This window comes from Mobula hypostoma, chromosome 8 (genome assembly GCF_963921235.1).
Source record: "Mobula hypostoma chromosome 8, sMobHyp1.1, whole genome shotgun sequence".
NCBI classification, from domain to species: Eukaryota; Metazoa; Chordata; class Chondrichthyes; order Myliobatiformes; family Myliobatidae; genus Mobula; species Mobula hypostoma.
The window spans coordinates 125,154,554-125,180,178 of record NC_086104.1 but is presented as its reverse complement, the minus strand read 5'-3'; the positions used below and the strand labels follow the sequence as shown (position 1 = coordinate 125,180,178).

At 42.4% G+C, this 25,625-nt stretch overlaps 1 protein-coding gene across 1 annotated transcript in view; it reads right to left on the bottom strand.

The window, feature by feature from the left end:
* Positions 1-25,625, bottom strand: part of LOC134351204 (zinc finger protein 850-like) — a 308,750-nt gene that overhangs the window by 216,824 nt on the left and 66,301 nt on the right. The window contains exons 11-16 of the mRNA XM_063057314.1: positions 21,936-22,153; positions 20,372-20,517; positions 15,109-15,250; positions 9,249-9,439; positions 7,715-8,658; positions 2,707-2,712 (exon numbers count right to left, since the gene is read on the bottom strand). Coding sequence (XP_062913384.1) covers positions 2,707-2,712; positions 7,715-8,658; positions 9,249-9,439; positions 15,109-15,250; positions 20,372-20,517; positions 21,936-22,153 — 1,647 coding nt within the window. The remainder of the gene's footprint in view (positions 1-2,706; positions 2,713-7,714; positions 8,659-9,248; positions 9,440-15,108; positions 15,251-20,371; positions 20,518-21,935; positions 22,154-25,625) is intronic.

Genomic DNA, 25,625 nt, shown 5'->3' with positions numbered 1-25,625 from the left:
CCTCCAGCACCCAGGGCATGCCCTTTTTTCACTGTTACCATCAGGCAGGAGATACAGAAGCCTGAAGGCACACACTCAGCGATTCCAGAACAGCTTCTTCCCCTCTGCCAGCCGATTCCTGAATGGACTTTGAAGCTTTGGACACTATCTCACTTTGTTAATCTACAGTATTTCCGTTTTTGCACATCTTTTAATAATCTATTCAATATATGTAATTGATTTTCTTGTTTATTTATTATGTTTTATTTGTTATTATTTTTCTCTCTCTGTGCTAGATTATGTATTGCATTGAACTGCTGCTGCTAAGTTAATAAATTTCACGTCACCTGCCGGTGATAATAAACCTGGATCTGATTCTGGTGGATCTTGGGTAAGGGTTGAAATGGGCAGTGTGGGGTTGGGGAACTTAGAGGATGGAGGTTGTAGAGGAGAGATCAACAGAGGTTACACGGGTAGTAACGATGCAGGAGTCTGTACCTGACTTTTCTCAGTTGCGCTTCAGTCTAATTTTTCTGATTTTTCTCAGCGGGGACTTGGCATTTGGCATGGGGATGTGAAACTGTGTGATTGGGTTGACAATGGGGCAGATACACTGTGTAGTGAGCATTAAAAAGGACAGGCAGATGATAGGTCAAAATTGCTGTCACTGGGAAGATTTGCAGTGTAACAGCAGGGCAAAATCAAAGGGGTAATAAATACAGGACTGAAAGTGTTATATTTGAAAGTGCTCAACATACGGAATAAGGTGGTTAATCCTATAGCTCAGTCAGGGAATGGCAGGTATGATGTTATGGGCATCAATGAATCGTGGTTGATAGAGGAGTATAATTGGGAGCTTAACATGCAGGGATCACAGTATATTGAAAGGACAAGCCGAAGGACTCAGAGTCATAGAAAAGTACAGCACAGTATCAAGCCCTTCAGCCCATCTGGTGCATACTGAAACATTTTAAACTCCCTAATCCCATCAATGTCCACTGGGAACATAGCCCTCAATACTAGTACCATGCTTAAACGTTGAAATTCAGCTTGCATACACCACATGTGATGGCAGTTCATTCCACACTCTCATGACTCTCAGAGTACAAGAGTTTTCCTTCAATGTTCCCCGAGACCTCAGCTTTGCTTGTTGTTCGGCGGCTGGGGTGGGGTCAAAGCACTCGGGATAGGATGGTGCTCGGAGACACTGTGTCGGAGGGGCTGGTCGGAGGCTCAAAGTTTTCAGACGGACTCAGAGTCCGCTGCTTCCAATGGTGCTGCATCGGCAAGTTGGCAGCGCTTGGCGGTTCATGGCAGGGAGAGCTTCTCCCTTCTACTGCCTGCGTGAGATGATGAAGCTATCGGGACATTGAGAATTCTTTTTACCGTGCCCATGGTCTGCTCTTTATCAAATTATGGTATTCCTTTGCACTGTTGTAACTATATTCTATAATTATGTGGTTTTGTAAGTTTTAGTCTTGGTTTGTCCTGTGTTTTCTTGTGATATCAATCTGGAGGAACGTTGCATCATTTTTTAATACATGGCATTTCTAAATGACAATAAACGAGGACTTAGTGTCCTCATCATCTAAAAATTTTTCACATTCCACGCTTAATCCATGACCTCTGCTTATAGTCCCACATAACCTCAATGGTTAAAGTCTGCTGGTATTGACGCTATCTATACCCTTCATAATTTTGAATACCTCCATCAGATCACCCCTCAGTCTTCTACATTCTGAAGAATAAATTCTGCATGAGAACCCAATGATCCAAAAGTTGTCTGCTTTTCCTCCTGCATCAATTCCTTAGCCATGTGTTGAACTGTATAATCTTCTTATTCCTATCCTCACTAGCATGTGGCACTGATAGCAATCCTTTTGCAGAACCAGTCGAAGTGGATGGCTGGGAACGGACCCAAGTGCAAGACACAGACACTGATGTACTCGGGACAGGACTAGGATACAGGGTGAGGGCAAGGACATGGACACAAAAACCGTGAACCTGGAACAGGAGTGGGCAAGAGAGCTAGGAGCCCGGGCTTGGACTCCAAGCCAGAGACGGGACAAGAACTTGGGTCTTGCCTCTGGCGCAGACCCCAGAACTAGGCAAGGACGAGACTTGGCTGGCAGGCAGGATGAGACTGGAGTCTTCAGATTTGAGGTGAGGCTGGAGACCAGAAACTTGAGGTGAGGTTGGAGACCAGAGACTTGAGACGAGGCTTGAGACTTGAGGTGAGGCGTGGGGTCTTGAAGCTTGGCTTGGCTAGAGGCTTGGGGGTCTTGAAGCTCCTCCTGGGCAGGGCGTGGTACTCCTGGGCAGGGCATGGATCTCCACCCAACAGAGCCAAGGGATAGGAAGGGACAGAACCGACCGCAGGGTAATGGCAAGACAGCCTGACTTACCCAGCAGAGGCAAGGACAGGAAGGGAGCTAGGTACAGGGTGGCTCCAAGACAAGACTTCAGGCGAGGTGAGGCGAGAGTTACCGACAAGAGAAGGCAAGGCTTCAGGCGAGGTAACAGAAGGCAGGGGAAGGGATACAAGGAGTAAGGACAAGAACAATCCAGCAGCCATGCCCTGGTGTCTGGAGGTATTTATGCAGCCAGCCCCAATGAGAATCAGCTGCCTCAATTAGTGCTCAACAGGAACAGAAACAGGGTAGACAGGAAAACCTGGAGCAAGGGTCGATGGACCAGACCGTGAACTGGAATGCGGACTTCATGGACCGGACCCTGACAGAACCTTTCCACTCATCCTTCCTACTGTATGTCTTTGGTATCTACATAGACCCTACAACAACCTCTGGCTATTCCCCCTCCCATTTAAGAATGCTGAAGTCTCAATCAGAGATATTCCAGAGCATCGTCTCAGGAGAAACGTACCATCTAAGAATCTCATTCTCTTCCACATAACCTCCATTCTTTACTCCTAATGAACGAATCCCCAGTCACGGCAGCTAACCTCTGCTAACCCCTTCCCTTCTGAATTGCAGAATCAGGCTAAGTGCCAGATCTCTGTCCACTGTGACTTTCTTCTGCTAGGTCATTCCACCAACCCCACCAACAGTATCCAAATTTGTCTACCTGTTGTCAAGGGGGTGGCCACAGGGACAGTCTGCACTTGCTCTTTAATTCCTTTTCCCTCCCTGTCATCCAGTTTCCTGTGTCCTGCACCTTGGGTGTAACTACCTCTTCATTTGTCTTATTTATCACAATCTCAGGGTGGCATGGCTCTGTTGCTGAACAATGAAATCAAATCCTTAGAAAGAGGTGAAATGGGATTGGAATATGTAGAATTGTTGTGGGGAGAATTAAATATAGACAAAGGTAAAAAGACCGTATACAAGCCTCCAAACAGTAGCCAGGATGTGGGCTACAAAGTTACAATGGGAGATAGAAAAATCATATCTGAAGAGCAATGTTAGGATAGTCATAGGAGATTTCAATAAGCACATAAATTGGAAAAATCAGGTTGGTGCTGGTTTTGGATCCCATGAAAGAGAATTTCTACAATGCATTTGGGTTTGGCTTTTTAGAGCAGCTTGAGTCCAGTGGGGTATCAGCGGTTTTTGATCAGGTGTTGTGTAATGAACTGGATTTGATGAGGGAGCTTAAGGTGAAGAAACTCTTAGGAAGCAACAATTATAATATGATAGAATGCTCCCAAGAATTTGAGAGGAAGAAGTTAAAGTCAAACGTATCAATATTGCAGTGGTGAAAAGGGAATTACAGAGGCATATGAGAGGCGATGGCTGAAGTTGATTGGAAAGGGGTAGATGAAGGGGGTCTGGAGGTAGATGAGTCATCCAGACAAGATGGTCTACACCACAGGGTTCTGAAAAAGATAGCTGAAGAGATTGTGAAGGCATTGGTAATGATCTTTTAAGAATCAATAGATTCTGGCATGGTTCTGGAGGATTGAAAAATTGCAAATGTCTTTCAACTCTTCACATGAGAGAGACAGAGGAAAGGAAATTATATGCCAGTGTGGCACATAATAAAATAGGCATGATTACATTAAGGGAAACTCATACCTGAGAAATCTAAGGGAGTGCTTTGAGGAAATAACAAGCAGGGTAAAGAAAGGAGAATGGGTAGATGTTGTGTACTCAGATTTTCAGCAGGCATTTCACATGGTGCTGCACATGAAGCTGCTAAATGAGATAAGAGCCCATGGCATTGGCAGCATGGATACAGCATTGGCTGACTGGCAAAGGAAAGGGTGGGAATAAACTACACCTTTTCTAATTGGTGCCAGTAACTAGTGGTGTGACTGCAGGTGCTAGTGTTGGGACTGCTTCTTTTCATGGTGTATTTCAATCATCTGAATGACAGAGTTGATGGCTTTTAGGCCAAGTTTGTGCAGGATACGAAGACAGGTGTACATGTAGGTTATGTTGAGGAAGCAGGGAGTTTGCAGAAATAGTTATACAGATTAGAATAATGGGTAAAGAAATGGCAGATGAAAGTTTCTGGAAGTTTATGGTCATGCAATATAGTAGAAGGAATAATAGTGTAAACTATTTTCTAAACGGGAAGTAAATTCAAATGTTACCATTCATTTTGAGAGGACTTGAATAGAAAAACAAGCATACAATGCTAAGGCTTTATAAAGCACTGGTGCGGCGTCTCTTTGAGTACTGTAGGTATTTTTAGGCCCCGCATTAAAGAACGGATGTGCTGATGATGGAGAACGTCCAAAGGTTCACAAACAAGATTCCAGAATTAAAGATATATCATTTAAGGAGCTTTTAATGGCTCTGGGCCTCTACCTTCAGAAAATGGGATGAGAAATGGATTATTCCTGGTGCTGGTGGTGCGGGGCAATTCTTACTGCAGAAAGAGGCAACGCTGGAAGAACTCAGCATGATGGGGTGTGCAAAGCTCACTGAGAATTTAGGTACAGGAGGACAAAGAGCTCTCTGCCTCAGGGTAGATAAGGTCAGAGCCGACTGTGAAGACATGACAGAGGTTGGCAACAGCATCAGCGAAGTGAAGGGTGTTGGGGCTGGGTTCAGCGAAGCTTGAGGGATTGATGCAGGAGTCAGGAAAGGGATAAGAGTTTACAGCTGGAGTCGAAGCCGGAACCAGGTTCTGGGAAGAGTATGGGATTGTAGTTAGTGAACGGTAGGGGGAGGAAGCCAGAGTCAGAGACGGGTAGTGGGGTCAGCAAAGCGTAGACGGTTGCAGTTAGAAATAGGAGAGGGCTGAAGTCTACAGGAACAAAAAAGGGTGGCGAGTTCAGAGAATATGCAAGGGGAGTGAAATTCAAATCAGTTTGTGGAGATGAGGAGTAGCCGTAGGAGACCAGCGATGGGTCGGGACAGCAAGTGGGAGGAGGTTGTGTAGGGAGTTAAGAACTACTGTCAGGGAAGGGTACGGGTGGAGCTGTGGTCAGTGAATTGTGGGGTTTGAACCTGGGCTCAACAAAACTTCGAAGTTTAGAGATGTCAGTGATACTGAGATGGGAAGATTGGGGGCGGGGGAGTGGCTCATCAAAGTTTCTGGAGACGAGGGTTTGGGAGACGTAGGAGACCAATGTTGGGTGGGGAGTAAATAAAATGAGCAGTAGCACCAAACGGCAGAATGACAGATCTCAGGAAAGGGGTCGGGGCAAGCGAGCTTATTATATTTCTAAATACGAAAGTCATGCAACCAGAATTATCCACAAAATCCCCTCCAGTCTTATTCTTGTCTGGACAAACACGAGAAAGTGTGCAGGTGCAGGAAATCCAACGCAACACGCTGGAGGAATTCAGCGGGCCAAACAGCAGCTAGGGAAAAGAGTAAACAGTCGACATTTCGGGCCGAGACCTTTCATCTGAGCTAAAGAGAAAGAGGAGAAGTCACAGTAAGAACTGTTGCTGTCGACTGTTCAGGAACCTTCGCTCAGCTTTAACACACAGGATATCTGTAATAATGGAACCGTGTATATTTCTTTGGGATGAAGTGTTTATCGGGGAGTTTTCCTCTCGCTGTAGATGCTGCTTGTCATTTTGGGCTTTCCCAAATGTGCACAGACTACAAAGGAGTAGCTGCTATGGGTCAGGTGTTCAATAGCCCACAAAGAGCAGCAGCACAGAACACACAAATTGCGAGCAAACTTCCCTCAACTTCACGTTCAGACTTCAAAGGATCATTATTCAGTGTATGCACCCTTTCTTTGAGTTATCACATCATCAATAAAGGTAATTTCTTTGTCCCCGAAAGATAAATCGGAGTGTTGGTGGGGGGCGGAGGGAGGGTCAGAGCACTCCATCTAATCCGTGCTGCCCCCAGTAAGGGCGGGGAATCTCGAGACAGTGCAAATTACAACTTCAACTGTATACTCATCTCACATTTATTATGTATGCTTACCGAACACAGCATAGAAACCATAGAAACAACAGCACAGAAACAGGACTTTTGGCCCTTCTTGGCTGTGCTGAACCATTTTCTGCCTAGTCCCACTGACCCGCACACGGACCATATCCCTCCATACGCCTCCCATCCATGTATCTATCCAATTTATTCTTAAATGTTAAAAAAGAACCCGCATTTACCACCTCATCTAGCAGCTCATTCCATACTCCCACCATTCTCTGTGTGAATAAGCCCCCCCTAATGTTTCCTTTAAACTTTTCCCCCCTCACCCTTAACCCAAGTCCTCTGGTTTTTTCTCCCCTTGCCACAGTGGAAAAAGCCTGCTTGCATTCACTCTAGCTATACCCATCATAATTTTATATACCTCTCTCAAATCACCCCTCATTCTTCTACGTCCAGGGAATAAAGTCGTAACCTATTCAACCTTTCTCTGTAACTGAGTTTCTCTGTAACTGAGCATTTTCTTTCTCGCCTTGAATCGTCCGAAATTCCTGATTCGACTCTCCTACCTACCAGATTCCAGACGCCCACTGTGTGGAACTTTACGCATGCCGGATGCACAAAGAATACGGATCAAGCGATCCGGACACAGATCTCGGTGGTAGCCGGTCGCAGTCTGTGGTAGTAGTCAGAGGAGTCGGAAGAATTTCGGCAAAACAAAGACTTTGAATGCTAGATGACAAATGCGCAGTTAGACTGCAACCAGCAGGGATGAAGTGCAGTGAGCGGCAAAGGTTTGGTGCTGAGGTAGTAGAGGATTACCCGGTGACCAATGCCGGGAGTATGCTGAGCAGATTTATAGTTCCCTTGGAACAACCGGCAATACGGTGCGCAATGGACATCGGATTTTACGCAACCACCTCTAAAACAACAATTCGGTCACGTTTATTCAGAGAACAATTAGTTTATTATCATTAACATATTACCCGCAAAACGTGGGGTGCTGGACAAGAATTTTACTCGGCAATATTTTAAAAACGTACAGTGCACAACGATACGAATTAAACTTGTTTCATCCCTGAAACATCTGTTAAATACATTAAATTCACAGTGGGGCAGTGCTTTTCCCAGTCGGAAGATGCTGCCTTGACAGAGTGGGTGGAACATGCACCAGTGATATCGCCCCTCAAATTCCAACTCACGCAGGTTGTGGGAAACGACGGGACCCAAAACTTCACATAAATACATCAACAAAAAGAGTAAAATACGGGACGTATAAGTAAAAAAATACAATTTGAGAATAAAAACTATTCACGGTCATTTAGAAAGATTCACTGAACTTTAATAAATACGGAATTAATTACCGTTGTGTTCGTTATTGTTCGATACAACTTCTCACATGAATTGTGAAAGCTGATGAATCCCTGAAGACATTCCCACACGTGTGACAAGTTTCAACACAAGTGTGAGATTTCTGCTGGTGAAGATGAGCAAAGCTCTTCCCACATTCGGAACATTTATACGGCCTCTCTCCGGTGTGGGTCCGCTGGTGTCGGTGGAGGCTCCCTGACTCTGTGAAACCCTTCCCACATTCAGAACATTTATAACGCCTTTCTCCGGTGTGGGTCCGCTGGTGTCGGTGGAGGCTCCCTGACTCTGTGAAACGCTTCCCACATTCAGAACATTTATACGGCCTCTCTCCGGTGTGGGTCCGCTGGTGTCGGTGGAGGTTTCCTGCCCGTGTGAAATTCTTCCCACATTCGGAACATTTATACGGCCTCTCTCCGGTGTGGGTCCGCTGGTGTCGGTGGAGGCTCCCTGACTCTGTGAAACCCTTCCCACATTCAGAACATTTATACGGCCTCTCTCCGGTGTGGGTCCGCTGGTGTTGATGGAGGTGCCCTGCCTGTGTGAAACTCTTCCCACATTCGGAACATTTATACGGCCTCTCTCCGGTGTGGGTCCGCTGGTGTTGGTGGAGGTGCCCTGCCTGTGTGAAACTCTTCCCACATTCGGAACATTTATACGGCCTCTCTCCGGTGTGGGTCCGCTGGTGTTGGTGGAGGCTCCCTGCCTGTGTGAAACTCTTCCCACAGTCCGGACATTCATGCTGTCTCTCCTTTTTGCCAACTTGAGGGTAATCTGACTTGGCAAATGTCCTCTTTCTATCGGATAGTGTGAATGGATCCTGCCTACGTTTCGACATTGGACTCTGACCATCTTGGTTTACATTGGAGGACGATGGTTCTCCAGTTGATGTTGGTCTGGACGCTGCAGCGTGTCGTCTCAAATGCCGTTTAAGGAAATCTGTTGTGGTAAATGCAATGTTGCACTGAGGGCAAGGATAACAGTCACTCTGGGTCACTTGATGTGATACTGGAGAGAAAAAAAACAGAAAATATCACTTACAGCAAAATATACAAGAATCAATTTGAACGTGAGATCTGTAATTGCTTCATCATTATTGAGATGCCCTGAGACATTAATTCTGAGACTGTGGGTCGGGGGGGAAGGGTTTGAGGGGACAAAATTATGAAACTCTGCAGGATTTCCATAAATAATCAAGGATGATGGATTCCATCTCTGATCTCCTTCATGTATTAATCTTTAACAATTCCTCTAGCCTCTGTAGGTTAAAATGGGTAACAGAGAAGCAAAATGTACGTGTCAGATAAAATCACAAGCTGGGAATTGCTGCGGTCCACAGCAGGGCAAAGGAACTGAATACATCTGTCAATATGCTCACAGGTTATAGACTTCTTTTAAATAAATCAATGCATCTACGAAATATACACATATAATTCAGTGCAATTCTGTGTGCTTTAACTTTTGTCAAATATCTCATCTGCATGACTATGGCTGCGTTGTTTTTGATAGAGTTATACATTCCAGTTGAAATTCTGATAATAAATTTACAGTAAGCATATTGTTTTCCTGGAGTTCGTTAAACTGATCAGAATGCTCACATTTTGCTTCCTGATTTGACATCCACATAGAGGTCCAAGTGATTCCCAGCTCCTTGGCATAATCATCACCGTACCAGACCAGTAACTCACAGTGAGCAGGAACTGGCTTACACGTCCTGTAGTAAATGTTTTCACAGTGCTGGAAGGCAACCAGGTTCTGTTCCTCCTCCTTTCTGGCACAGTTCACAAACCTGGAACACAAGAAGTAAATATGAAGTGAACACAGAAAGTGAAGTCTATTTGCAAAGCCGAATGAATGAAAGAAATCTCCAGTTCTGGCACAAATTCAAAAATGAAATATGGAAGACTCTTTGTCAGAAATCGGTCAAGCAGTCTTTCATCTGAAACTTTAACAAATTTCCTACTAGAAATGTGGACTAGCCTCCTCAATGTTCCCAGAACCTCCTCTTTTTATTTTATGTTTCAAGCATCTGCAGTTTGTTTTTGATTTTTATGTCAAGTTCTAGTTGAATTTTCATTCAAGCATACATCAATCTAACCAAAATAAAACAATGTTCCTCTGGGGACAAGTTATAAAACATCTTCCCAACAGCACACTTCAAATAGCACACGTCTATGATCCAACTTCAAATCTGATGTCTAGATAAAGCAATCTCACACAACTTAGATGCAGAATATTCTGACTGTGATATTAACAGGAGGGTAAAAACCAACAGGAGTGAGGAAGCGTGATGTGAAGTGGGTTAATACTTTCCTTAGACTTGCTGTGACTCCAACAGATCTCAGAATCTATGCCTGAGTTTAAACTGTGGTTTCAGTATCCCAGTCAGATCAAAACATGGCAGGCTGATTATTTTCAACACAAGAAACTCTGCAGACGTGAGGAATCCAGAGAAACATGCACAAAATGTTGGCGAATCAGCAGGCCAGGCAACATCAATGGAAATGAATAAATAGTCACTATTTCAGACCAAGATCCTTCTTATAGACAGAAAGGGAAAGGGAAAGGGAAAGAGAATAAAAAGGTGGGGGATCTAAAGGAGGATAGATAGAAAGTGATAGGTGACACTCGGTGAGCATGAAAGATAAGGGGCTGGAAAGGAAGGAACCAGATTGGAGAGGTGACGGAGAGACGAGGTAAGAGGCCAGAGTAGGAAATAGAAGAAGGAAGGGAGAGAATTTCACTTAACCATGAGAAGAAACAGATATTGATAGCATCATGTTAGAGACTACCCAGTGGTACAAGAGGAGTCCATGGCGAGGAAGGAGGTGAATGGGCAGGTATAGTGATTTGGCCAGCTTGCAGGGGTAAGTGCTAGGAGGGACTTTGATAGATTGAATCCCTTTGGAGATGGCAGAAGTTGCAAAGAACGATGTGTTAGATGCATCGGCTCATGGGGTGGTAGGTAAGGAGAAGAGGAACTATGTCATTGTTAAAGCAGTGGGAAGATAGGATGAGTGCAAGTGTTCAGGAAATGGAGGAGATGCAGGTGAGGGCAGCATCAACAGTGGAGGAAGAGAAAACCCAGTTTTTGAAGAAAGAGTACATCTCTGATATCCTGGAAAGGAAAGCTTCATCCTGAGAACAGATGTGGCAGAGGTGAAAGAACTGGGAAAGGGGAATCATCTTTTTTAAACAGAAGATGAGGTGGGAGGAGGTATAGTCAAGAAAACCATTGGAATCAGTAGGTTGATAAAGATGGCAGTCGACAGTTTGGCTCCACAGATGGAGGCAGAGGGATCAAGAAATGGGATGGAGCTGTCAGAAATGGACCAAGTGGATGTAAGGGCAGGAAAGTTAGAGAAAAACTTGATGAAATTGACGACCTCAGCCTGGGTGCTTTGAATCAGCAGCAATGCATTTGACATTACTGCAGCATCAGTTGGCAGCACAGGATCTCAAGGTTTGAGAAAGAATTTGTGGGTCTTGGCCTGGTCCGAGGAGAAAAGTTTGTTTAGCTAGAGAACAACTGTCAGAGAAAGTGTTGATTCTTCTGGAATATTCAAAATCAATTATCCATCATTGTCTTGTAATTGTATAAATCTTTCCTTACCTCATCCAGTTTGATTTAGCTTCATCCTGGGCATCTATGTACTCAAGGTCATTATTTGCCTTGCTGATCTATGGAAAAATATTTTGGTACAACTCCCTGATTAATGAAGAACATAAGCATGAATTTCCACATTTTCCCATACTATCAATTCAATTAATTATCCGTTAATCTGTTTAATGAGCTTATGCTTTAAAAGCACAGCACTCCAACAATATTCCTGTGACTCAAATCATGTGGAAAATGAGCTCCTGGAATATATACTCGGAATTCAGTACAACTTTGAAACGTTTTGCGTGGCAGTTAAAGTTTCTTTAGCTACAACAAAGTTCTGATCATTTGTGTTGGCCACAAACATTTAATGTACTCTCAATCCAGGAGTGTAGAAATCAGAATAAAAGGAAGGGTAACAGAGCAGGAACGTGACGGAGTATCTACTCAGCTGAGAGTGGGAAAGAACAAAGCTTGACAGTGTGTGAATGTTATTGAGAATCACTGGAACATGGGGAGAAGAGAGAAATTAAGGGTCAAAAGTTCTGTATTTTTTCTCAGCTGAGAATACTTGTCTGTAGCTGGTTCCCTAATTCCAGTGAAATATAATTTAATGACAAGTTTAGCAGTGTACAAATAATGATGGTGGTAATAATGGAAGACAAGATTATCAACTATGGGGAACATTTTGTGAACATACTGTCCTCTCACTGTTTTCCCTATGGTGGTGTTTAGCTGGTCTCGAGCTAGTAGGAACATATTTGCTCCAAAAATTCTCTTCAACAGGTGCAACCTAACACGTGGAGCATTGTAAACAACAGGAATTCTGCAAATTCTGTAAATTCAAGCAACACATATCAAAGTTGCTGGTGAACGCAGCAGGCCAGGCAGCATCTCTAGGAAGAGGTGCAGTCGACGTTTCAGGCCGAGACCCTTCGTCAGGACTAACTGAAGGAAGAGTGAATAAGAGATTTCAAAGTGGGAGGGGGAGGCGGAGATCCAAAATGATAGGAGAAGACAGGAGGGGGAGGGATGGAGCCAGGAGCTGGACAGGTGATTGGCAAAAGGGATACGAGAGGATCATGGGACAGGAGGTCCGGGAAGAAAGACAGGGGTGGGGGAAACCCAGAGGATGGGCAAGGGGTATATTCAGAGGGACAGAGGGAGAAAAAGGAGAGTGAGAGAAAGAACACGTGTATAAAAATAAGTAACAGATGGGGTACGAGGGGGAGGTGGGGCATTAGCGGAAGTTAGAGAAGTCGATATTCATGCCATCAGGTTGGAGGCTACCCAGACGGAATATAAGGTGTTGTTCCTCCAACCTGAGTGTGGCTTCATCTTTACAGTAGAGGAGGCCGTGGATAGACATGTCAGAATGGGATGTGGAATTAAATGTTATCCACGGCCTCCTCTACTGTAAAGATGAAGCCATCCCACCCCTGTCTTTCTTCCCGGACCTCCTGTCCCATGATCCTCTCGTATCCCTTTTGGCAATCACATGTCCAGCTCCTGGCTCCATTCCTCCCCCTCCAGTCTTCTCCTATCATTTTGGATCTCCGCCTCCCCCTCCCACTTTCAAATCTCTTATTCACTCTTCCTTCAGTTAGTCCTGATGAAGGGTCTCGGCCTGAAACGTCGACTGCACCTCTTCCTAGAGATGCTGCCTGGCCTGCTGCGTTCACCAGCAACTTTGATGTGTGTTACGTGGAGTATTGCTTTTGTTAACTGCAAGAGCTACTTACCACCCATGAATATCCACTGACAGCAGCTGCTTCTTCACTAGAAACCTCCCCTTCATATGGTCCAAAATGAACACCCCTGGGAATAAGCTTCCCTTCATTCCAGACACCCAGACCAGCTTTCTGAATTTTTGATGGGGCTATGTAGAGACCCTCAGGAAGTGTTAAACATGCTCTGTCTGGTTGATTGAAATCCACAACAGTGTCCTTCATAAAGATGGGTGGACCATGCACAGGGCATTCTTCAATAAAAAACGTCTCGCAGGCTTCACAAACTAAAATACAAAGTTAAGAACTGATCAGGATGTTGCTGTTCCTATAGCTGGTGGGAGCTAGTGCTGAGAAAGGCTAAATGATCCACGATGGATATAATTCTACTGCATGTCTTTGAATATAATACCATCATGAACTGGCTGCTGTGCAAAGCATCTGGAAAAATAATTGCTCAAAATATGAGAAAATCTACAGATGCTGGACTCCAAGCAACATACTCAACGTGCTGGAGGAACTAAGCAGGCTAGGCAGCTTCTATGAAAAAGAGAAAACAGATGATATTTTGGGCCGACACTTCGTCAGACTTGATCACCTCTTTTCCATGGATGGTGCCTGCCCTGCTGAATTTCTTCAGCATTTTGTGTGTGCATTGCTGGAAAAAAAAGTATTTTCCATTGCTATGACCTATATGTGGAGACATTCCTAGTAAGTTAGAATAACAATGGAGATATGTAAAAAGTCACTTCATTAGGTCAGCCGTAGGTTAACAATCTTGCGTTAAGATTCAACTGTTTCATTCAAAAGTCCAATGAAATACAACTAAGTGTTCATTTATAAACTTGAAGAGAAACTCATGATGATCAAACACAATACTGTAATGATGTCAGGGAAACTGCAAAGAAAATGTTTAAAGCTAACAATGTCATGCCAAATAGGATCAACTCTAATAAAACTGCTTTAAAAAGGTTAAAGAAAAGTTCTATAATTTGAACTAATGAAACATTTATAACTGGGCCACTGCATGAGAAAAGATACAAAATTTAATCAACAATCCAATGGGGTAAAGTGGTTGCATACTTTCTAGCAGAGGGGTACTTTCACAAACAAAAACCTGATGAATTAGTGTTTACATTTATTTTTGGTAAAATTGGCTCAGGAAATGATGAAGTAGCATAAGAGTGATGGAGACAAAATGAAACATTCACTTTAAAAATGGTAAATGAAATTGTTAGCAACTGCAATATTCTTTTGAAGAAGGGAAATGGACAATTGGATGGAGAATCAAGACTGCAACAGCAACCAGTCACAAAAAGATAAAAATCTATAACAACATGGTCTGGAAATCTGAAATGAAAGCTGAAAATTCTGGAAACAGTCAGCAAATAAGTCAACATCTGTGAAATGTAAAATAGCAAAATATTTCATTCTGAAGTTCAGATCATGGGAATTAATCCAGAAATATTACTTGTTTTTCGTGATCTGCAGGTTACCTCTGATACTTGCGTAATATGACAGAATTCATTCATAACTGCACAGTAAGAAATCCCTTGGGGAAAATATAGTGAAGTTATAGGAATCTGCATTGAGATAATTAGTGACAAAAATACATCAGAAATTATGACATTGAAGTCAAATCATTTATATTCATATTAAGATCAGATTGCTAACATTTGAAAATAGGATGAAAAGTTATGACAGTAGGTTAAGAATGCTAACTATTTCAAGCCATATTTTGTTTGTTCATTGTAGGTTATCATAAGGATCAGTTGAAGTTATCGGTTTCGTAGAAGGCAGACTGTAATATTTCGCAGCTTGCCCTGGATTCAACTGTAGGTGGCAAAACAACCCATGAAAAATATCAGCAAATTAATATAAACTGGACCAAGAAGATGCTGACCATACTGCAATGTGCAGAAGTAAATTTAACATCAATCATGCGATTACTGGCCGTTAAAGTTAAAGAGAAATCATACACTCGGATCCAATATGTCAGCGCTCTTTTCCCAAATATTCTACACGTCTCATTGTTCCATCATTCCTATAGCCTCCCATTCCATTGTGTCATCACAACAATTCTCCCAATATATTACGCATGCTTTAAACAAAAAGATTGATAATTTGGACCTACAAAGGTAGTCGTCATCACGAAGCTCTTGTTCCTCAATGTAATTTTTCTTCTCTTTCTTTCGTAAATCATATTGCCTTTTCTCAGACACTTTGGTTGACTTATCATTTGTTGATCCAAACATATTTTTGGTGGAGACAGCTGGAATAACACAAAATGAGCAAATATTAAGCAAATTAAATTAATACAACATAGAACAGGACAATATTGTAACTGGCTAGTCTGTAATGTTGTACCAAACGAATTAAACTAGTAGTTAAATACCGATATAAACAAATCCCATCTGCCCGTACAACATCCACATCCATCCACTCCCTTCACACTGATATGTTGTTCTAGGAAAACTCTTCAAAGCCTGAATCATATTTGCCTCTACTGCCACCCATGGCAATACATTCCAAGCACCAAGCGCTTTCTGTGCAACAGCCTGCCCTGCACATCTGCTTTGAACTTACCACCTCACACTTTAAGTGCATGCCCACCGTTATAATGCATTTTGCCTGGACAGACTCATTTCCCAGCACCAGGTCCAGTGTGGCCCCTCCTCATATTGGACTATTTACACATTGATGTATGAAACCCACCGGGATACACAAAACAAATTCTGTCCCATCAAAACCTCCTGTGCCAAGGAGCTTAGTCTATATTGAGGAATGGGAATATAGCTGTGGCTGATACCCTGTTGCTTTTACAGCTTTCCCCAATCTCCCTAATTGCCCACCATTGAGAACATCTACCATGAATGCTCCCTGGGCAGGGTGAAAAGCATTATCGAGGATGCATCTCACCCTAACCATGGACTTTTTACTCACCTCCCATCCGGTAGGCAGTACAGGAGTCTCCGTTCCCGCACCAGCAGGCAGAGGAAGAGCTTCTTCCCTGAGGCTGTGACCCTGCTGAATCTCACATCACAGCGTTAAGCAGAATTACACCCATATTGTACTGTCTCAGTACTTTCATATTTGTGTGCAGTCGCACTTACTTTTTATTCGCAGTTAGTTTGTAAATAACACGATTTGCATTTCTGGTTAGATGCTAACTGCATTTCATTGGCTTTGTATCTGTACTCAGCGCAATGACAATAAAGTTGAATCGAATCTAATCTAATCGAATATCCATTCCTCAATGACCCTGAGGCTGTTGTGGAATCTGTAGTACAATCCCAGAGTGATTGCATTTTAATTTTAATTTCTACCCATATATACATGGTAGATGAACCCTACATTATGTTCCATTATTGTTTCAAGTCAGTTTGGACAGTAAGTACAGAGATATATAGAATGCAATATATTCATAAATCCAACTAAAATAGCTATGATGGAAGTTAGATCATATTCATCTTACATCCATCATTTATATTAATAAGTGAAAGTCAATGTTTGGTCTCTACTTTGAGCTTCACCTGCGGAAACCAAAATTACCTGCTGCTCTTTTGATTTGTTTCACGAAAATGGGATCTTCCTTCATTGAGCCATGTTCCTCAGTGACTTCACTCAAATCTTCACGTTTGTCATTGTCTGAATGGGGTGTGACCTGTAATGTGACAATTTGGTGCAAAGTGTGATGCTCAAACAGTGCTTCAGAATAACGTAGCAAGATTTTGTTTTTTATCCCTACTACTTCTTTCTTTGTTTTTCAGTTGAACTCCCAAACCAATCAACAAATAAAACTAGTAACTACCCCATCTTGGTAATTTCTGTAAGGCCACATCTTTCATACCATGCAGTGAAATAATAATTAATCACATCAGCAGATGAGAAAAATTGAATACAATAATTAAATAAGTTGTTTGGAAATTAACAACAGCCCTGTCCACAAAACCAGAAGAAATGAAGGAAACCCATCTGATTGTGAATCAGGGGAATGAGAGGAGATTTGACATATCTTCTTAATACTTGTCTCTGATCGTCCTTCATATTACACCCAATCCTCAGAGAAGTTGCAAATTAACATTTCACAATGACATCAAAAGTAATTTGAAATGGCAGATGGTGTGCCTGACAAATTTTGTATAACAATTGTCCTCTCCCGAACACCAAAAGATTGTTGCTAACTTTAGCACATCAATCCAACAGCAGTGATTGTGAAAACCCAAAGAGTTCAATCATTTTCTTCTTTAGAAATAGAAATACTGATCCAGGTGACCATGCTATTAATATTGAATATTAAGATATTAATTTATTCAGTGAGTATTTCCTTTTCCTACCTTGCCAACAGTCCTCTTAGCTCCCTGGCTATATTGACGTTTAAAAGGAGGTATAAAGGTTCTCATTCCTTGCAAATAAAAAGTGAATCATCAGTTCAGGTTAAGATAGGAAATTTTATCCCAACTGCTTGGCAGTTCTGGAAAATCCAGTATATACTCAAATCACTACAGTTTAGAAACCTTTAGATCACTTTGCACTAAAATAAACATTGTGTTTTGTTCTGATTCTGTTCTGTAATGTAAAAGTTTTTCTTATTTTATGTTTTTCCTGAGAATGCTGCTGATATGATACTATGTGCCTGCAATACTTCTGTAAGTATATTTTACTTTGTTGTCTTCAGGCATGTACTTGTCCATAAGATAATAAACTGAACTTTTGACATTTATTTAAAGCTTAAATTAAAAGCAAGATACTGTATCAGAAAAGTAAAAGTAAACTCACACCGTATCAGCTATGCAATGGGAAACTGCAATACCTTACATTCTCTCTGAACTTTCGTTTTGATTCTCTTTGACAATATATTCATCAGGCTCAAGGCCAAACTTTGCAGAAGAAGTTTTGGTAACAACTGCATCAAATATTTCAACAAATAATAAATTCAAATTACTTTGTGACTTTTTGGAAAGAAGATTAGGTGTCCACTCGTCATCTGAACCACTTGATTCATATAAATGGGGCTGACACCCTCTGCTTCGCCGTCCCATGAATTCTGGCTTTGGTACATTCAGTCCTGTGAAAAGTAAAATGTGTTCATCATCTATTGATGATAATGCCAGTATTTCCTTTCACTAAATTTACAAGCACAAGATAGCTAGGAGGGTTAAGAGGGGTCATGTTTAATTCAGTATGAAAAAATGAGACCATCACCAGCAGAGTAGGCATTTAATGTGCCTTTGAATTGCCTTTTGTGTGACATAGCAACCAAACTTGGAGACAGTGGGGCCCCAATCCACAAGATAACCCGGTCATTTTTAGTGCAGTAGTCACAGGTTTGAAATATTTTGCTGGAAAATCTTGCCATAAACATCCCAGCGCATTTCTAATGTCGTATAGCTTTTAGAGACAGTACACGTTTAGTTTGGTGAAAGCAGTACGTATCAAGCACCATGGAGAACACGCCCTCATCTGAGGTACTTTCACAGTGCTCCATTGCTCACTTTAATATTTGTTGTTTCTGAGTGATCTGTCGAGTAGGGGATATCATCTTCCCATATTCTGGTTTGTGTGTTTTGGGGATGCTCTTCAGATTTAGAGCACTTACTATTTTTATGAGGTTCTTTGTAAATCCAGTATTTCATTTAATTTGCTGAATAGACTTCCCACATGGTCTTCCAATGTCTTGAACAGTCACAGATCAGGGACAGCCACATCAGCACTGCTGATAGAATTTGACAGGATAACTTTAAAGTATCCTCTGTTCCTCACACAATGCCAAACCTTAATGCCATGTTGTTAATTTGGGAGAAAACACTGACAATGGTTTGCTTGATGTTGTGAATAAATTTGCACTATTCTTCAGAAAAATAATTAATTATTTATCTATCAGTTTCAGAAAACCTGATGCACAGTGGAGAGTATCCTGACTGGTGCATCATGGCCTGGTATGGAAATACCAATGCCCAAGAACTGGTAAGCCAAGAAACAGTGGTGAATTCACCACAGTCCATCAAAGGAAAAGTCCTCCCAGAAATTGAGTGATGCCACAAAAAAGCATTCAGCATCAAGGATACCCACCATCCAGGCAATGGTTTCTTCCCTCTGCTGCCATCGGGAGAAGGTGAAGGAGCCTTAGGTCCAACACCACCTAGTCCAGGAACAGGTCTTACCCTTCAACCATCGGGCTCCTGAACCAGTATAGATAACTTCACTCACCTCATTACTGCACTGATCACACTATGGACACACTTTTAAGGGCTGAATAACTCATGTGCACGATATTATTTGTTACTGATTTCTGACCATAATTATTATTATTGTATTTGCAGTTGCTCATTATTTTTATATTGGTTGTTTGTCAGTCTGTGTAGTTTTTCATTGATTCTATTGTATTTCATCACTCTACTGTGAACGCCTGCAAAAAGATAAACCGCTAGGTAGGGTATGGTGACAGAAAAAGACTTTAAACTTAGCAGGCATTTATTGCTGGAGTGTTGGTCAGCAGAAAGGCAAGTTAACAGCCCACCTTCATTTAGATTTTTTTCTGTGTTAGCCAATTCCTTTGTACATATTGTGTTCGATAGGTCAAAGCTTAGGTATTCAGTGTGTTAACAGGCAAGTGCTAATTGGATTGCTTAAACTCTTGCTTCTTGATTGAGATTGCAGTCACCTTGCTTCAAACATGGAGACAACAAAGATTTCAACTAGGGGCAGCTTGGCAGAAGAGAGGAAAGATCATTATGCAAGAATATGTAATAACTTCCATTTATCCTGTTGATTTTAACTGTGGAGAGTGCTTGCTTCATTCATTATTTGCATGTCAGAAGGACATGTCATTGTGTATAAACCATAGGTTGACAGTTTCTTAAGGGTGCCACAGGTTACTGATATAAGTCAAAAGAATGGGGTTGAGAGGTATAATGAATCAGCCACAATGCAATGACAGAGCAGACTTGATAGGTGAAATAGCTATATTCTGCTCTCATGTCTTCTGGTCTTAAGACTTTCACACAATCAATCTGTTTTGACTTGTGCATTCCAGTTAGTGCAGAGGAATAAACAGTTGATGTTATAGGCTGAGACCCTTCATGAGTTCTGTTTATTTCTTCCCATAGATACTGCCTGACCTACTGTGAATCTCAAACATTTCGTGTGTTGTCTTGGGTTTCCAGTATCTGCAGATTTTCTTGTGTTTGAATCAATATTATCACAGAACAGGGCTATTAAATGTATTTATACAGATTCTGAAAGTGTATCAGCAGAGGAAATAGAACACTCAAACGAACACAGCCTTCAAACTCATTATCTACTGCGAAGGCATGTGGGAAAATCATGTACCAACAGGAGTCAACTGAAAATGCCAAACAGAATATCAAGGAAAGTAATGGTTTCTACAAACCAATGGCGAGCATGGCTTCATAGTTCCGCTTCACATTCTTATAGCGGAGTTTCTCCCAGTCACTCAGCTCTGCCCACTCTTCTTTGGAAAAGTAACGAACAATGTCGTTAAACTTGTTTGCATCCTGGAAAGATAAGACATGTTTCCTGAAATACCAGAGTATTTATCAGAGTAGAATATCTATTTTCTTTTATCACAGTTACAAAACAGATTAGACAACATTCCACATATTTATTTTGTGTGCAAGGATAATCCCTGCAATATAGGAAACAGGATCAAGCAATCACAGGCTCAAATTAAAGGGGAGCCCCACTGGGCTGGACGCAGGGAGAAATTTTATTTAGAGGTTGGCAAATACTTGGAATTCACACCCAAGAGCTGAGTGAGATCAACCACTGATTACATTCCAGATGAAATGAAAGTATGTCAGGATATCAGAGGAATGAATCTACTACATATCACAAAATGAGTTAAATAATGCTCTTCAGCACATAACTGAGCTATGATATTGTGAAATGATGGGGAATGCTTGAGATGCTGATTGACTACATCTTGAAAACCATTGCACTATTTCTGGATGAAGGAAAGACACTATATTGTTGGCATAGTTATTTCAATATTTCAATAATGCTGTTGTCATCCAGTGACATCTGAACAATAAAACAGGAGACATAACACAATCTCTATTTTCACTTCACACAGTTCATGTCTAGGAGTTAAGAACTCATTTGATTCTTTTAAGAAAACCTACGAAGTTGCGATAAAAGACATCAAAAAAAGAACAAAATGGTGAAGATAATCAAATGACAGGCATGCTCTGTGGAAACAGAAATTAAGTAAATGTTGTCTCACATCTGGGGAGAAACAAAACACCATAGGGATACAGAACTGGAAGCATGAGGTAGATAGTTTGAATGTCCATACAACCAAAATTAATGTCCATGATGAGGATCAACACCCGGTTTAACTCATCAACTCCCCACTGACAGGAATTAATGTGGCTGGGACCTCTCCACAAGCAGGCACTAATCTGGTCTGAGATGGAGCAACAGCATCTTTCCCCTTTCAAGGCCATCAAGAGTACTTCTATCCATCATCTGTGTCCAAAGTCCCAGGGAACTCACCTCCGATTCCCAGCTCCCAGACATGACTTCATCACCTAAAGCAACAGCTCAGCCTTCTTTCCTGAACTCACACACCCCAATTCCCAGATCCTTCTCGCCCCTTTTTCCTTCTGGGCAACTCTGCTGCCCAAACCTCTTTCCCTGATCCTGTTTCTTCCCGCCCTGCCGAGATGGCAGACAGCTCAATGATCTCCTGTGACCAGAGTGATGTTTTCTCGGTATTGCGCTGGAGATCGTTTCTCCCACAAGAATTTCTTTCTGACGAGGGTGCACTGGCTCCTCACTAATACTCTCGATCACGGGTCTAGTGCCTTGTATCCTGAGAGAATTCGATCCTTCACCATTTCAGTCTCAGAAACTCCACACAACCACACATTCCCACCACCTCCTGCCGTACCCCGCTGCTCGCCTGCACGCTGCTATTTATAGAGGTTACTCACGTGAGCGGGGCTGGGCCAATCAGACGACGGCATACCGCGCTGCGCGTGCGGCGCTGAAACTCTGTGGTAAAAAGCGCCAAAACCGTCCGGAACTTCACATCATCTCCGCTTTCCCGCCAGAACGACGGGATGGGTGGGATTAATCTCGGCGCATGCGCGTTGTCCGGGTAGGTGACGTGCTGACGACAGGGGGCGGGGCTCTGAAATGGCAGTCTCTCCTTGAGCAGATGAAGAAGTTGGTTTTAGTTTATGCGATTTGATAAAGTCCAGGGATTCTGTTATTCCTGAAAGTCTGTTCGTTCATCAGTACCGTGATGGCCAGTGCGATCATGTTTGCTGTTGTGTGCTGGGGCAGCAGGCTGAGGGTAGCAGACACCAACACAAGCAACAACCTCATTCGTAAGGCCAGTGATGTTGTGGGGATGGAACTGGACTCTCTCACGGTGGTGTCTGAAAAGAGGATGCTGTCCAAGTTGCATGCCATCTTGGACAATGTCTCCCATCCACTACATAATGTACTGGGTGGGCACAGGAGTACATTCAGCCAGAGACTCATTCCACCGAGATGCAGCACAGAGCGTCATAGGAAGTCATTCCTGCCTGTGGCCATCAAACTTTACAACTCCTCCCTTGGAGGGTCAGACACCCTGAGCCAATAGGCTGGTCCTGGACTTATTTCCTGGCATAATTTACATAGTACTATTTAACTATTTATGGTTTTATTACTATTTATTATTTATGGTGCAACTGTAACGAAAATCAATTTCCCCCAGGATCAATAAGGTATGATTATGACTATGACTACTATAAATTAAGGAAAATATTATGATATGTCAGCTACTTTTGCAAATGGATCAAAATATAGTTAATCTGGGAATGTTGTGGCTGTTTCAGTGCCCAAATTACAGGTAACAATACAGAAACGAATAAATAATTATTTATCAGTACACATAGCAGAATTGGTTGGCATCATGTTAGGCTTACAGTGGCTGGTGGAAGTTTGTCCATGTAAAGTTGTAACATTCAGATTCCTTTTTCAGTCTTGAAGTGTTGAAACAGCAGTAGGTCAATTTACTGTTGGAAGCTCATCAAAGATTAGTTCGTGTCCACGTTATCGATTTGCATTTTTTTCTTAAGGGTCCCTGCACATAGAGTTGCTGAGGGGTTTTGAGAGGGTTGATTGTTTAGCTGAAAGGGTGTAAAACGTTCAGCAGTGGATATAGACCTTCCACTTAGCAAATCAGAAGCTAAGGGGTTGGTAGGGTTAAGAATTAAGGGATTATGGCAAGACTTGTGTAATAATGAGCATGGGGGAGAGACCTTTACAAAATACATGAAACTTGAGTTCATTAGAAAGTGGGAGAAAACGAGAAGGGATGAGTTATTTTGACATAACTTACAACGGTTTAATTATTCCTTGTTTCTTGTTTGTAAACATCATTCTGGGTTATGCAGGTATTATTATGAAACAATTGAATATATAGTATTACACTGTCAAGCATATGGTTGAAAGAAATCAAATGCAGGCTTCATAATCTTTTGGGTTGATAGTTTTCATTTAAAACTTTTGCTAAGTTATGGGAGTGGCTTTAATTTAATTCACAGTATTGTCTTTCACTACTTACGATCTATAGGGCTTTTTGGAGTAATTTACTACTCTGCATTCTCTCTATGCTAATCCTAGCCTTGCATTTAAACCCGCAGATGAAGGGTGTGCTAGAGTAGTCGGGCAGACTGATATCTACCTTGCTGAGGCACAACGATAACTGTCAGACACCTCCCTTTACTGAAGAGGACCCCACCAGGCTCATACTGTCTTACATTAAGTCTGCCATACCTGCTGACTTTGATAAATACCAGTTTGCGTATCGTGCAAACAGATCGACAGAGGATGCAGTTATCACAGCTCTCCACACAGCCCTTACAAGCCTGGATCAGGATAACACCTATGTAAGAATGCTGTTTGTGGACTACAGCTCAGCTTTTAATACAGTCATCCCCTACAAACTGGTGCAGAAATTGAGCAACCTGGGCCTTGGCAGCTCACTGTGCTCATGGATACTGGATTTTCTGAGTAACTGACCCCAAAGTGGCAGGATGGGAGAACACACATCATCTACTCTCATCCTGAACACCGGGACACCACAGGGGTGTGTTCTCAGCCCCATCCTCTATTCTCTTTTCACCCATGACTGCTCTACCATTCACTCCACCAACACCATTGTCAAATTTGCTGACGATACCACCCTAATAGGTATCATATCAGACTGTGATGAGACAACCTATAGGGAGGAGGTATAGCATTTGACAGAACGGTGTTGTCATAATATCCTGGAGTTGAACATCACAAAAACCAAGCAGCTGATAGTAGATTTCAGGAAATCAAAGCGCGTGGGGCACTCTGCTCTGCAGATATACAGGAAAGAGGTGGAGAGAGTAGAGGGTTTCAAGTTCCTCAGCGTCCACATCTCGGCTGACCTCACCTGGACTGCTCAATCTCTTAGCAGGTGGGGAAGGCCGAACAGAGGCTCTACTTCCTAAGAAAGCTAAAGCACGCTCTCCTCCCTCATCACCTGCTGATCAACTTCTATCGGACAACTATAGAGAGCCTCCTGACGTATTGCTGTGTAGTGTGGTTTGCCAGCTGCACAGAACAGAGCAGGAAGAACTTGCAGCGGGTGGTGAGGGTAGCAGAGTGGGTTATTGGCGCAACATTACCCTCCCTTAGAGACATTTATACTGGCAGACTTTAAAAGAAGGCTACTTGTATTTCAAAGGATCCTACTCATCCTCGACATCATCTGTTTTCCCCTCTACCTTCTGGGAAGAGATACAGAGCATTAAGGACGAAAACAAAGAGACTCCTTAACAGCTTCTACCCACAAGCAGTGAAATGTATAACACCCCCTTCCCTTCTCCTGCCCCCCTCCTAAGACGGTGGCAGCTAAATGCATCACACTTCCAGGAATGGCAGGTGTGCAATTGTCCTACCCGCCCCCATCCATATATTATTAATTTTGGACTGCGCTCCTGAGGTTTTAGAGTTTATGTATATATTCTTTGTCATTGTGCAAAACATTGAGCTACTAAACTGTGTTTCATTGCTCCACAACAATGACAATAAAGATATTGTATCCTATTCTATTCTAAGGAGCACCAGGTCATTGTCTCCAACACCATCACCAGTATAAATAAATTTAGGGATCTCCCAGCCGCTGCCACCAACACTCATAGTTTCTTCGACCGGCACCACCGATTTCTACCTTCTACTCAAGAGCAACAAAACTGCCTGTCCAGGTGGATCCAGGTTTCTGTTTGTTCCTGCCCCACTGAACTTACGAGGGGTGATTGATAAGTTTGTGGCCTAAGATAGAAGGAGTCAATTTTAGAAAACCTAGCACACTTATTTTTCAACATAGTCCCCTTCTACATTTACATACTTAGTCCAGCTGTCATGGAGCATACAGATCTTGGACCTCCAGAAAGTCTCCACAGCAGGGGTGATTTATAAGTTTTGTGGCCTAAGTTAGAAGGAGCTGAGTTATACCGCTCTCGTAACACGCACATGGAGTTCAACTGTTTGAGTGATCATGCAGAAAGTTTGAAGTCAATAAGTCTTTTGGGGTTATCTACTATATCTGGTTCTCCCAGTGTGGTACCTGTATGTCACTCAGACCGGACTTAGTTTGG